The sequence below is a fragment of the Scophthalmus maximus genome, chromosome 5 (assembly GCF_022379125.1).
Source record: "Scophthalmus maximus strain ysfricsl-2021 chromosome 5, ASM2237912v1, whole genome shotgun sequence".
Taxonomy (NCBI): Eukaryota; Metazoa; Chordata; class Actinopteri; order Pleuronectiformes; family Scophthalmidae; genus Scophthalmus; species Scophthalmus maximus.
The window spans coordinates 14,592,501-14,605,000 of NC_061519.1; the positions used below are offsets into that span (position 1 = coordinate 14,592,501).

The 12,500-nt window shown below is 44.5% G+C and overlaps 1 protein-coding gene and 1 long non-coding RNA gene across 5 annotated transcripts in view; one reads left to right on the forward strand and one right to left on the reverse strand.

The window, feature by feature from the left end:
- LOC124850034 overlaps positions 1-12,500 on the forward strand; it is a 115,909-nt gene that overhangs the window by 94,618 nt on the left and 8,791 nt on the right. The gene's annotated exons all lie outside the window — the stretch shown is intronic.
- The window catches only part of epha4b (eph receptor A4b), a 78,146-nt gene that overhangs the window by 15,711 nt on the left and 49,935 nt on the right, over positions 1-12,500 (reverse strand). For all 3 annotated transcript variants that reach the window (XM_047332198.1, XM_035635867.2, XM_047332197.1), the window contains exons 11-13: positions 3,489-3,556; positions 2,490-2,615; positions 2,005-2,190 (exon numbers count right to left, since the gene is read on the reverse strand). In XM_047332198.1, coding sequence (XP_047188154.1) covers positions 2,005-2,190; positions 2,490-2,615; positions 3,489-3,556 — 380 coding nt within the window. The remainder of the gene's footprint in view (positions 1-2,004; positions 2,191-2,489; positions 2,616-3,488; positions 3,557-12,500) is intronic.

Genomic DNA, 12,500 nt, shown 5'->3' on the forward strand with positions numbered 1-12,500 from the left:
TTCGGAATAGAGTGTGCCACTAGAAATGAAAAAGAGGCGCCGCAATGACATGTCCGCCTGTCAGAATGAAACAAACCCATTTGTTTGTTGCTGCCGCTCACTTGTGCAAACTGCCTCAATCCCAAGAACCAAAGGTCGCAGCTATTAAACATCGAGCATCATTTAGACAATGGGAGAGAGAGGGAGAGGATGACAAGAGTGTGGGCAATGAATAAGAAACACAGAGGGGTCTCATTGTTAATATGCACGCTGCTGAATATTCATGAGGCTAAAAAACACATCCAATTAACTTTATGAATTATTAATATTCATGATAAAAGCCTTTGCATATGCATTTGCTCTTTTGTTGTTGGCCTAAGTGCCACTGAGCACCAGTGTGTGATGGACTTAAGATCTGTTTGTGTGTGTGTGTGTGTGTGTGTGTGTGTGTGTGTGTGTGAGAGAGTGAGAGAGAGAGAGAGAGAGAGAGAGAGATAGGTATAGATATAGAGAGAAAGAAGGGAAGCAGAGGTTAATTGCCCACCTGCATGTTTGCATTTTTATTTCTTTGTACCAACTGTTGCCTTCGTTTAACTTGTCCGTACTGCATAACAAGGTGTGAGACCAGAGGAGGAACAGAACAGTGTTAGTGAATACGAGGAGAGCGGGAAGCCAGCTGATATGAAAACACATTTTTCACATAAATACTACTATGTTTTCATTTCAAAGCGGCGTTTTGAAAACTAATACGATCCCCCTCCAGACGAGCGTTTTAGGCTCTGTATCAGTATAAATCCCTGTTTATACTAACTAACAGCTGTGATGACAACACCTGTATTGAGTGATTCAAAATAAAGCATCACAAGATTAATTACTTTTGATTGGCACACCGCCCATGACCATCCCGTCTTACATCATAGTTTTACAAAGAGCAGGTTTGAGGCTAGTATAATGTAGACTTACGTCACATGCACACTGTCACGCATTGTTGGATTAACAGAAACGAAGCTGAACGACATCATACCATCAGTACACTTAGGAAATAAAAAGTGGATGACGGGATGGATTGTTTATTCACAGCAAAAAGTTTAATCAGGGTTGATACTTGATGTTGAAGATGACGATTATAGTGTAGCATGGTATTTTGCTTTTATCTTTTCCCTCCAAATGTATATTCGCTGCTGATAACTAATAACAACTGACTAATAACAAACAGGCTTTGCATTTTGGTCTCACAGTAACCGTCCACTGTGGGGTCACAAAGGCAGGAATGTCTGGAGAGAGCAGGTGCTAGGCTTTCCTCCGTTTTTCTTTGTTCAATTCTGTAAAGCAAAGAGCTCCGTTGTTCTAGGTGTGGGGCTTGGATCGAGGATGTGCGATGCTGCATCAAAACCAGCGGAGAAGGTGAACAGGATGTGTTTAGCTGGCTTAGTGAGGTTTAGTGAGAGAGCGAGAGAGAGCGCAAGCACAAGAGGTAGAGAAAGGAAGAACAAGAAGATTAGATGGACACAGACTGGGAGAGACAGGAGAGTGAGATAGGGGCATCAGAGAGAGAGGAGTGTGTGTGTGTGTGTGTGTGTGTGTGTGTGAGAGTGTGAGAGAGACTGAGAGAGCGAGACCCAGCGATAACAAATCAGCTCCTTTGTCAAAACCAGGCCTGTGTCTATCTCACCTACATGAACACACACACTCGCTCTAATTGCCCAACTAACACAATCATGTGAAGCAAACAAGTGGCTGTTTGAGAGGCGGACAGTCGCCGCTCGCAAACACACCGCCATGCGTCATCCGTTCGTTGCCATGGTAACGGAGCTTTTATCTGATCCGGGATCACCACCGACATCATATCCCCAACAGCGCTGTTGTGTCTCACACACGCGTATGTGTGATACCCACATACACACAAAACAATTACTACAGCAACACATCCAGAGAAAAGAGAAGGGGGGGAGCATGATTACACATCCACACACCCGGCGGCCATGCAGGATGTTGTAGTTTTGTACGGTTTTATTCACCACTCACATCTCGTGACGACACCCTCCAGCCTGATGATGTTGGGATGGTCAAACTGTCCCATGATGGAGGCCTCAGACAGGAAGTCCCTCCTCTGTTTGTCAGAGTATCCCGCCTTAAGGCTCTTGATGGCCACGTAGATCTCCCTCTTCCCCTGCACACGCAGGCGGCCGCTGCAAACCTCCCCAAACTCTCCTACACACACACACACACACACACACACACACACAGGGGAACCATATGACATTTGGTTTGATGAATGTCAGAGCATTTGCATCTGTATTTTTTCTTCACTTTATTTATTTTACATGAGCTACTTAGATGTTTATTGACCAGTTGCCAAAAGTAAGGAAGATTGTCCGTAGATGCACATACGACTGAAAGGAATTCCCTTACAATGAACCAAAGTTTAACTCGTTTGCATTCACAAGTTAAATCTTTAATGCTCTTTTGAGTTATTAATATAGCCCACTGCTGTTTTACTGCCAACTCACCAGCTCCAATGACTCTCTCTATGCGAATATTGGAAGCATCGATCTCTTTGGCGAAGTCTCTGACAGCCTGGTTGGGGTCTTCGTAGGTGTGAGGATGGATGTAGGTCCTGCTGCCCGGAAGCTTAACTTCAGGATTGGAAACATGGAGGTTAATGCTAAGTGTACTGTAACAGATTCATCTTTCGGTCTGAATATGGTATTTCTTAATCTTTTTCTTTTAAATTAATAATATGAAGAGGTTAATGAAGAATAAGGAATTAGTTTTCTCCCGGAGCTGACACTGATTCCTACACAGACATTTCTGCGGCGTGGCTGCGTGTGGAAATGTGAGCTCGAGCGTGGGTGCTGTGCGTGAGTGTCATTACAAATCATTACATAATAAAACACATAACTACTTTGTTAGCTGTGGTGTTAAAATGACTCATAATTTTTAACAGGAGCCCATAAGGAGCTTCAGTCTGCCAGCAAAACATTGGTGCTTGAACGTGTGAAACAATGTGGTCCAATCGGCTGCGAATGCCACAGACTTCGAGACTCGATGTGGCCCGATGCTGTAGGATGCAGCTTTGAGTGTTTCACAAAGTACTGTAGGTGGTAGGGAACAAATAAGCAGTCATTGTCAGGGTGTTGCCACCATAGAGTGCTTCTTCTCCTGGAGGGTTCAACCAAGTTCAAACTGTTGAAATATTCATCCTCAGGTCTGTTGTTCACAGCCGTGAATACAGTCGCTGAAGTGATTTAGTGCGGGCGGTTGTGAAGTTTGCAAGAAGAGTTATGTGTGTGGGGGATGCATAGACATAAACTTTCATTTAAAAAATCACTGAATTTGAAAAACAGATGGCACAACATTTGTGATTTGTATCCATTGTGATATAATGTCTCTTAGTCCAGTGATGGATTTCAGTCCAACTTCCTTTGTGTGATTACAACGAATGACAGCGTGCGTGCGTGCGCGCGTGTGTGCGCTCCTGTTTTCATTTGGTGTATTCATGTATTCACCTCGGCCATGCTGGAACTGCATCTTCTCCTCATCGGGGTCCTGCTTGGCTTTGATGTATCCACAGTGCCTGAAAAAGAAATGCAAAGCTGGAAGGTGATCCTATTTTTTTCCCTGCACACACGTACTGTACACCAACATAGATTTATAACATCCTCCTACGGAGGATCACATAGTCTCCACTGCATGTCTTTTTGCTTTATTAATGTACTGTGTGATATTTTCAGGAAAGTCCCAGACTACTCTGTGCACAGCCAACAGCTGTGTGTATGAACAACTACATATTTCCTTTTTTCCTCTACACACCCCACTTCTCTATCTAAGACAAGCCTGGAGGAAAAAACAAAAAAAACATATTTCCTTTTTTCCCCTGTTTTTACTTGTCAATTCCACAATTCCCTCTGAACTTTTGTGCCGTAGGAAGTGTGTGTGTGTGTGTGTGTGTCACAGATGTTCCTATAGAGGCAGACCCATGCATTAAAGCTCTCCTCTCCTGTTTTTTAATCGCCCCTCTGGCTGTTAACCAATGCCTTTAACATTATCATGGGTCACAAACATACACTTTAGTGCCCTCTCCCAACCCCCTTGTGCACACATGCACACACCCTGCGGCGCGGGTCAGTTCAACGGCCGCAATGCATTATTGACGAATTGATCGGCTCAATCCTGTCGTCCAGCCGCGAGGAAGTGTTGCACTTATTCTGTTTTACAGACCTCACAGCAGGTGTGACTTCTGCCAGTGTGTGTGTGTGTGTGTGTGTGTGTGTGTGTGTGTGTTGTTGTTGTGCGATGCTGGAGTGTCATATATTTGTGTTGGTGTATTTTTCTTCTCCACTTAGTTGTGCTTCAGTCTTAAACAGTGTTTAACGGCCCCAATCACCCACCACTAACACTGTCTGTTGGATTTACAGCTCTATTACATTGGGCTCGAAAACATTAGACCAAAAAAAACACAAAATGAAACAGCAGTTTTAAATAATGAGGTACTAAACATGACATAAATACTATGTCCTCCTCTCCTCTCCCTTTCCCCTTTCTTATCTTAACCTCCTTGAGTGCTGTACAGGTAAAGCACCAGCCAGTCCATCATGAAGACAAATTGATTTGGGCTTAGAGCCAAGGGTTACTGGGAATCTGATTTAGGGAAGCACTACAGAGGACGGTAGACGAGACTGAAAGAAAGGTTAAGAAGGGGGAAGGACACATGAATAACGACAAAAAATAATAATAATAATAAAAAAAGAAGAATACTGAGGCTGGGAACAGAGTAACGTCTTATGACTGAGAATGAGAGACTCGCATAGCGACAGAAATGGAGAAAGGTGGGCTCTCGCCAGGCTCAGTAAATCTTAGTAATTTGGTGTTTAATCCTTCTGTTGATTTTACACAGCTGAATGCATCGTGTAGCCCAGACATCAATAGGCTGTTTTGGGAATACACACACACACACACACACACACACTCACACACACACAGACACACACAGGGTAGAGACTAGTTGATGGTACTTAAGGAGGAGGGGGCATAATGTTCTTATGAAAGGGGAGCTGGGCCCCACCTGGTTATCAGCTGGGCTGAAGCCAGTCGAACACCAAGGGACTATCATAACCCCCTTGACACACACACACACACACACACACACACACACACAATGCTTTGGGGCATGTGTCTAGAACATATGGGGAATGGGGACATGGGTCACACCTCTGCTCCAAGAGTGATAATCCCGTGGGGGTGCACACACACACACACACACACACACACACACACACACACTCACACATTTGCACCTCTGCGAAAAATCAAGACCCCCGTTTGAAACACCTCCCGATCGCTGCTGGATGTGTATCCGTGTAAGTGTGTGTGTGTGTGTTTCTCCACGGGTGCATGGTAACATATGTGAGTGTGTGTGTGTGTGTGTGTCTGATGGGAAATGAACACATTTCCATAGTAATTACAGAGCAACTCATTTCTCCTTTCCAGTTAGAAGTGTCATGAATCATTAGCGCTGCAGTCTTAAGCAGGGTACAGAACCTGACATGGCTGTGGCTTTTGTTTCCCCGCGACAGCTGTGTGTGTGTGTGTGTGTGTATATGTCTGAAATGTATATTTAAAAAACTTAATTCCCTAAATGCAACTGACCCATCCTACAAGGATCTCTTCAGGGCCCCCAAGGTGTAAATTAAAATTACATTTACAGTACTGTATGTTTCTTAGGAAAAGTTATGTTGAACAAATTGATTTAAAGAAAAAACAATGCCAAAGCAAACCTCAGACTGAATCTTTGTGCATCTAAAATGTGATTTATGTTTTTATGCTTGTGTTAAGGCAACGTACAATGATTTTTAAGGTTAATGAAAAGATCGTGGTTACGTCAGCTGCTAGTTTGAAGGTCAAGAATGAATTTTGAAGTCAACATGACCGAGAGTAGAGCTTAGAAAAATAAAAATAAAAATGGACCTGGAGCATTTTAAAATCTATAATTCTATGACAAGTGCGTAAACTGTGGTGAGGAAGATGTGTGTGATATGACTGAAGTCCAGAACAACTATGAACTACCTTTTGGTGGGATGGTGTTTTGTCAACAATAGTGTTTAAGTATTCAAAAAGTCAATGCCTGACTCGAAGTACCAAACGGGACGGGTCGACCTTTTCAAAGAAAACCATTAATTCAAAAGGACAAAGTTGCTTACTTTAAATGAGTCACAGAGTGCAAACTCCAGCCTGTGGTTTCAACGTGCTTTGTTTGACATGGTAAATTGATAAATGCCTTTTGCTGGAGACAAGGTTGTGGCTGTTTGCAGAGAACATGCTTCTGTAGCACGTAGCCTTGGCGAGCGGCTGTCTGTCTGCTCCTTGCTCTGGATGCCACGGCGCATATTTACTTCACGGTGTGAACAACCAAAACGTTCTTGAGCTGGGACAGAGTTTGCTGTACTTCAGTGTGAAGTCGGCAGCACTGTCTGTCACTGCGTGGGGGGAAACCATTGTTCCATTTAGCAGCTGCACTATAGCACTGCTGGTCCACACAGTGAACACACACCGCGACACCCCCCCACCCCACAAACACACACACACACACACACACACAGACACAAACAGACACGTGCATTCATGCAGATTGAAAGTACACACACCTGCAACAATCACACAAAAACACGTTAATGGAGTGCGGTATCAGTATCACACCCGGCCTCACACTGTTCTCTCTGTTCCACCTCACTGAGGACAACAGGCTATCCCTGTCCTCCAAAGCCACACACTCCACATTTGCATATCAATTTACTTTTTAATATAATGCTCTGTCACTCGAGACCCATTTGTCATTCTGCTAGCAAGCCTCCACCTTCACAGAACTCCATACATATATTATTATCGCCATAGCCCCCCCCCCCCTTACTCTCCCATGCTGCCCTTTATCTCGGGGGGCGTTATATTCTTTATTAATTCTTCCTTTAAGTGAAAACATCCCCTTATCAATGAACCCTCAAATCCTCTTTTTCTTCCTCCTGTTTCCATCCATTCATCCGTCCCCCAACAGGCCCCGTCTTCCCCTCTTTGTCTCTGCCCTTTCTTTTTTTGATAGAAGGAGTGGACACTATAGGAGCTGGAGAGAGAAATAAAGAAACTGAGTGCGGGAGAGGGAGAGGGAGAGGGAGATGGAAAAAGAGAGTGCTGACAGGCAAGAACGCACAATGGGGGTCCAAGCCTGCATACCAACTAACAGGCAATCAGATGGAGGGGGAGAGGCGGGAGAGAAGGGGAGTAGGGATGGAAACTCGATGGTTAACATACAGGATGCGGACAGAACAGTGGGGTGAGGCCGTTGAAGATAAAGAAGAGACCGTATGAGAAGAGAGAGTTCTAAATAGAAAAGGAGCGAGTAAAGCGGGAAAGGGGAAACAAAGAGGGACGGAAATGTTGAATATTGTCTCCGTGGATGGAAGATTCAGGACAGCGGAATACAACACTACCAGCACGCAGCTCAGCCTGAAGGAGAGTAAGAGAGAGGATAAGAGAATTGATAGACAAAGAGCGGAGTCAGTAAATTGAAGAGGACGAGGGCAGTCGGTGTGAAAGCAGCAACAATTACACCCACTCGTTTACTCTGAAAACCCTGACGCCACACTCATTCATTCACCCACCTCATCCCTGCTCAAGGTAACCGACTGGATCCATTCCCAGTGTGCATTACCCTGAAACCAAGGAAACACCTCGGACAGGTCGGCAGTCCATCACAAAGCGAACTGGAGGTGGATCGATACACTGAATTGTATACACTTATACAATTCAGTCAAACAGACAATTTGGAATATTCACTCCACCTGACACTGGCAGGAAACCAGAGCACACGGATCAACTCAATGGGGTGAATGCTGAACTTCAGACTGTCTTTAGCATTTTGACCGGCGCCATCTTGTCTTTCTTTTGGAACCAGACACAGGAGTGGTGTGCGGGTCTGACTGAGGGCGCGTCCACTGCACGCCCACCTTCACCTTCAACCAGGCACCGATGGACAGTACTGGCTGTCAATCACGCTGTATCCACGCCCCAATGCATACGAGGCTTTATCTTCCATGTCAATCTAAATGAGACCATCATTTACTAAATGAGCATTTATTGAAGAAGACTTGAAACTAGAGATTGAGACCATTAACTCCTCAGGAAACTGATAACTTACGTTATAAATCAAGAGAGAAGTAGAGTCATTTTCTAATAGACTTCTATAGAGGCTGACTTCTTTTTGCGACCAATGGAGTCGCCCCCCTCTGGTCATTCCAGATAATACAGGCTTCAGGCACTTCCGCATTGGCTGCATTTTCCGGATGTGGTGACTACGTCCGTTTTCATACAGTTTCTAGTCTACGCTAAGACCATCGGGATGGGGATGTTGTCCTCTGACCTCTGTATATCTCCCACCCATCTTTATCCTCTATCTGTCTTTATTTCTTCTGTGTACTCTACACTGAGCCTCGAGGGCCCCACCCTGCATTTCACTGCAGACATTGTTTAAGCCGGTTTAGTCCAAATGCAGGTGGCCCGTGTCCTGCATGACAACACTCAGTGAATCATCGTGATTGTGTAATCTTCTCAAAGTTTTTACACAATGTGTGACTAAGCAGGCCTCCCACTTCTCCTGATACTGCCAGTGTTATGCCAAGTCTTCATTTATTGGTCTATTAGCCTCGGGCTAGATTGCTGCTTCGAGTTCCCCTTCAGTCTGACTCTGGGCTAAGGAGAGGGAGACAACATTGACTGCACTGAGCAGAGCTGATTTGTGCTTCATCTGATAATTAAAAACAGTGTTTCTTCAGTTATTTTAGTTTGCCGCGGAACTCTACAGCTTGACAGTGTAGGGTGTAATTACGAGAACGACCCCTGTCAGACATTGAGTCGTTAAAGCTGTTAACAGCCCGAGGCTTATCTCATCAGAATGTCAGGTGAGCCACCGGAGTCCCGGGCCTGAGCCGGAGTGGGGAAAGGAAGAGAAAGTGAAGGGACGGCAAAGACGCAAGATAGAAAAGGAAAAGAGGAAAGAGTAGAGAAAGGAAAGCAGGGAGACAAAAGAGGAGATCCAACAAAAGGAAATTTAGGCAGGACAGATTGAAAAAAAGCGTGATTATGCACTAATGGCAGAGAGAAGCTGAAGAGAAGAGACAGTGGGGTAAATGTGGACGGTGAGATAACCTTGAAACGAAGCGGGACAGAAGGGGGGCGACCTAAGGCAAACAAAGTTGTGCGGTGGACGATGGTGTGTAGGTGACAAAGAGGCAGAGACAACAGGAGACACGGTTTATCTTCATGTAAGTGAATAACCTTGGACTCATGCTGACCTGAGCAGGGAGAGAGCTAATAAAGTGTGTGTAGTTCTGACGGAGCTGGTGGCGTCGCCCAGTTTGCTTTACATGAGTGGCTGCTTTTTATAGGATAAGAGAGCGGCCGCTGGCTGGAAGACGGCAGTAGAAATTGATACACTGCGAGACAAGGAAGAGTCAGAGGGGAGCATCCATACAGAAACATGCTATGTTGCCTTTTCCTTTCTTTTCCTTTTTCCTTTATTCCTCCGCCTCTCCTCTTTCATTTCCCGTTTCCCCCGCATTATTTTCCCCACTGCTAATCAGAATGACTAGAAAAATGAAATCAGTAAATCATTAGTCACCCCTTTGGCATGACACTGTGAAATGACACATCTACCCCACACTCCCACACTCACACACACACACACACACACACACACTCCCACACTCACACACACACACACACTCCCACACTCACACTCACACACACACACACACTCACTCTCACACACGCACACACACCACGCAGTGGGTATCTGCTCTCATCATTACTCATGATAATGGCGATTCCATTTAATATCAAGCTATTAAATAAAAAATAATTACAGGGAGTGAAATCAATGGATTAAATTCACTCATTATTTCACAGCAAAATTAAGCCTGGTTCTCCAGCCCGGCAAACACAATGCATTCACTGCTCGGGTGCTATTAAACTATGATGTTCATGAAAGCTGATTGAGGATAATTAATTAAGAGTCAAAACGGCATGAAAAAAATAAAATAAGGTTGATGTAACAGACTGTTCAGGAACACAAGTGAGTAAGATTTCTTCTTCTGTCCACCCCCCCCCCCCTCTCTTTCTCCATCTTGGCCGTGTCTGGCACTGGCTCAGCACTTTCTGACCACAGTGTAAAAAGATTTACTCAGCCCGGGCTAATTATTAGGAAGGGAAATGATTAGCTGAGGAGTTATGACTAATAAATCTGTCTATGTTTCATTAACACCCTGTTTGGAAACATTTCATTTCGCTGCCGCTCATTAAAGAGAGTGGTAATGAAAGGAAAGGAAGGGAAGGGGAAGGGAAAGGAAAGGGAAAGGAGAAAGTGGGGGAGAAGCGGTGGGGTCTGGAGGTGATGGGCTGCAGTAATTGATGTAATGTAGCCGAATTTTTGACAACCTGGTGAGAAGGTCAAACGCGCGAGGATGAAACGGGGGTGCGAAGACGAAGCAGAGGTGCAGGTCATCCGTATCATTGAGAGACGTGTATCTTTATATTTGCACATGTAGATCAGCAAGTAGATCAGTGTGAAACCAATTTCCCTAATGACATTACTACACTGACACAACTTGATTAGATCATGCATGTGTGTGTGTGTGTGTGTGTGTGTGTGTGTGTGTGTATCCAATAAATGTATTTGAATGTGCTATAAACTGTGAAACGGCATCCCTAAAAGAGTTCAGTCTTATGTTTGTGGGACTTTTGATCAATTCCACTGCAACATCTGCTGATTTGCATAACGCCCGTGTGAAACAGTTCTGCACCTGCGGCAACTAGCTGCTATTACTGCCCCGTTCGTTACGACACTTTCCAGGCATTCAAGCTGTATTTGGCTGCATCTTATCGCCGAGCTGCATTAATTGAAATCACCAGCATCCGAGCATCACACACAAATCTGTCTAATGACATTACACACAGTCGCCATCGTCATCATTGAATATATGCACACACACACACTGGCCTGATTTGGACTGATTTGCCTATAAGAAATCTTTTGGCTGCCAAATCCTTATTAGTGCTATTATCAAGCAAACAGAGCAACACCACCCACAGGGATACGACTGCATTAGCTGATTTCTGCCTCCACCAAATTAACCATGAGTACCATTTGGCAACCGAGGGGGTCTGTTATTGTGCCTTTGTTTCTCATTGTTTTTTCATTTCTCCATTTCCCATTTTTGTCGTTCTGTGGTTCAAAACCAAGCATTTGATGTTTTTATTCAAACTTTTTAAAAAAAAAAGAAAAAGAAAAACCTCACCAATCCCTCTTCTTTCAGTCTTTGCTGTTTTTGATTAAATTTTCTCACATCTTCTTTGAAATCCAAACAAGCAGGCACAAACACAGACACACATGCACACACAACACTCTATTAGTGTTCCTCGGCTTCTCCAAAGACTCTTTCTCTCACCACCTCTTAACTTCGCTCTCTGCTGTCGCAACAGCATGTTTTCATCAGCGCATGCTTCCCATCCTTTTTCTTTTTTTTTCTTTTCTTTTCCCAGTCTGGCTTCCTCTCCCCTTTTCTGTCATTAACTTCTTAAGAATAACCCTGGGCTGCACGGCAGATGCTGCGGAGGTAAAAGAGCTTATGTGCACAAACATGCACACCAACAGGACGTGCTGTCGTGTTGGGGAGGCGGAGCTGTTACCGCTCTCTGTTAGTGAGAACGAGAGGTCCTTCCGCTCGAATCAGCGACGACGTGACCTCTCACTTCCCTTTGTGGCTTTCTCCTTTCGATCTTTTCTCCCTTGTTATTATTCAAAACTCTGCTCAAAAATGGTTGTTTTTCTCAAACCTGTAGGATTTTCCCTTCATTTTCTCCTTTCATTTTTTTTGCCTCAGATAAAATCACCATGTGAGACAGTAATCAATGAAGATCCTTGTTTGATCTCATCTCTGTGGGGGGGGAAAAATTGTGCGAAGGCCGGCTTTAGTAAATTACTGAACATCTTATTTTACACTAATTATCCAATCTAATCCAATCGCAGCTCATTATTTTTTAGATTTTCAGACATCTTCTTAAGTAGATTGCCACCCTTGTATTCCTGCTGAATATCACCAGCTCTGACGGCAGATGTACTCCATAAAGGCAGACAGTGGCTGCCCGGAAGAATCGGGTACGGACATTATCTGTAGTTGCCCTTTCACACGTGAAGAACCCAACCAGAGATTGTCCCTGTGAAAAGCTCCCTCGCAGGGTGGAAATATTCTGTTTGGTCCAGGAGAGGGACGTGCAGGATGCAGGATGCAGGATAGGAACGTCATCGGCACACCCACTCCCTCAATGTGAATTCAAACAATTACCGGCTCTGTTCACACATGGGCTCCATCGGACATTACACAAACTTTTATGCTATTGAGTGGGCAGCGGTGAAGTCTGTTTAGTGTCCGGCTCAACTGACACAGACACATTTTACAGCTCCTTCAAGTGATGTC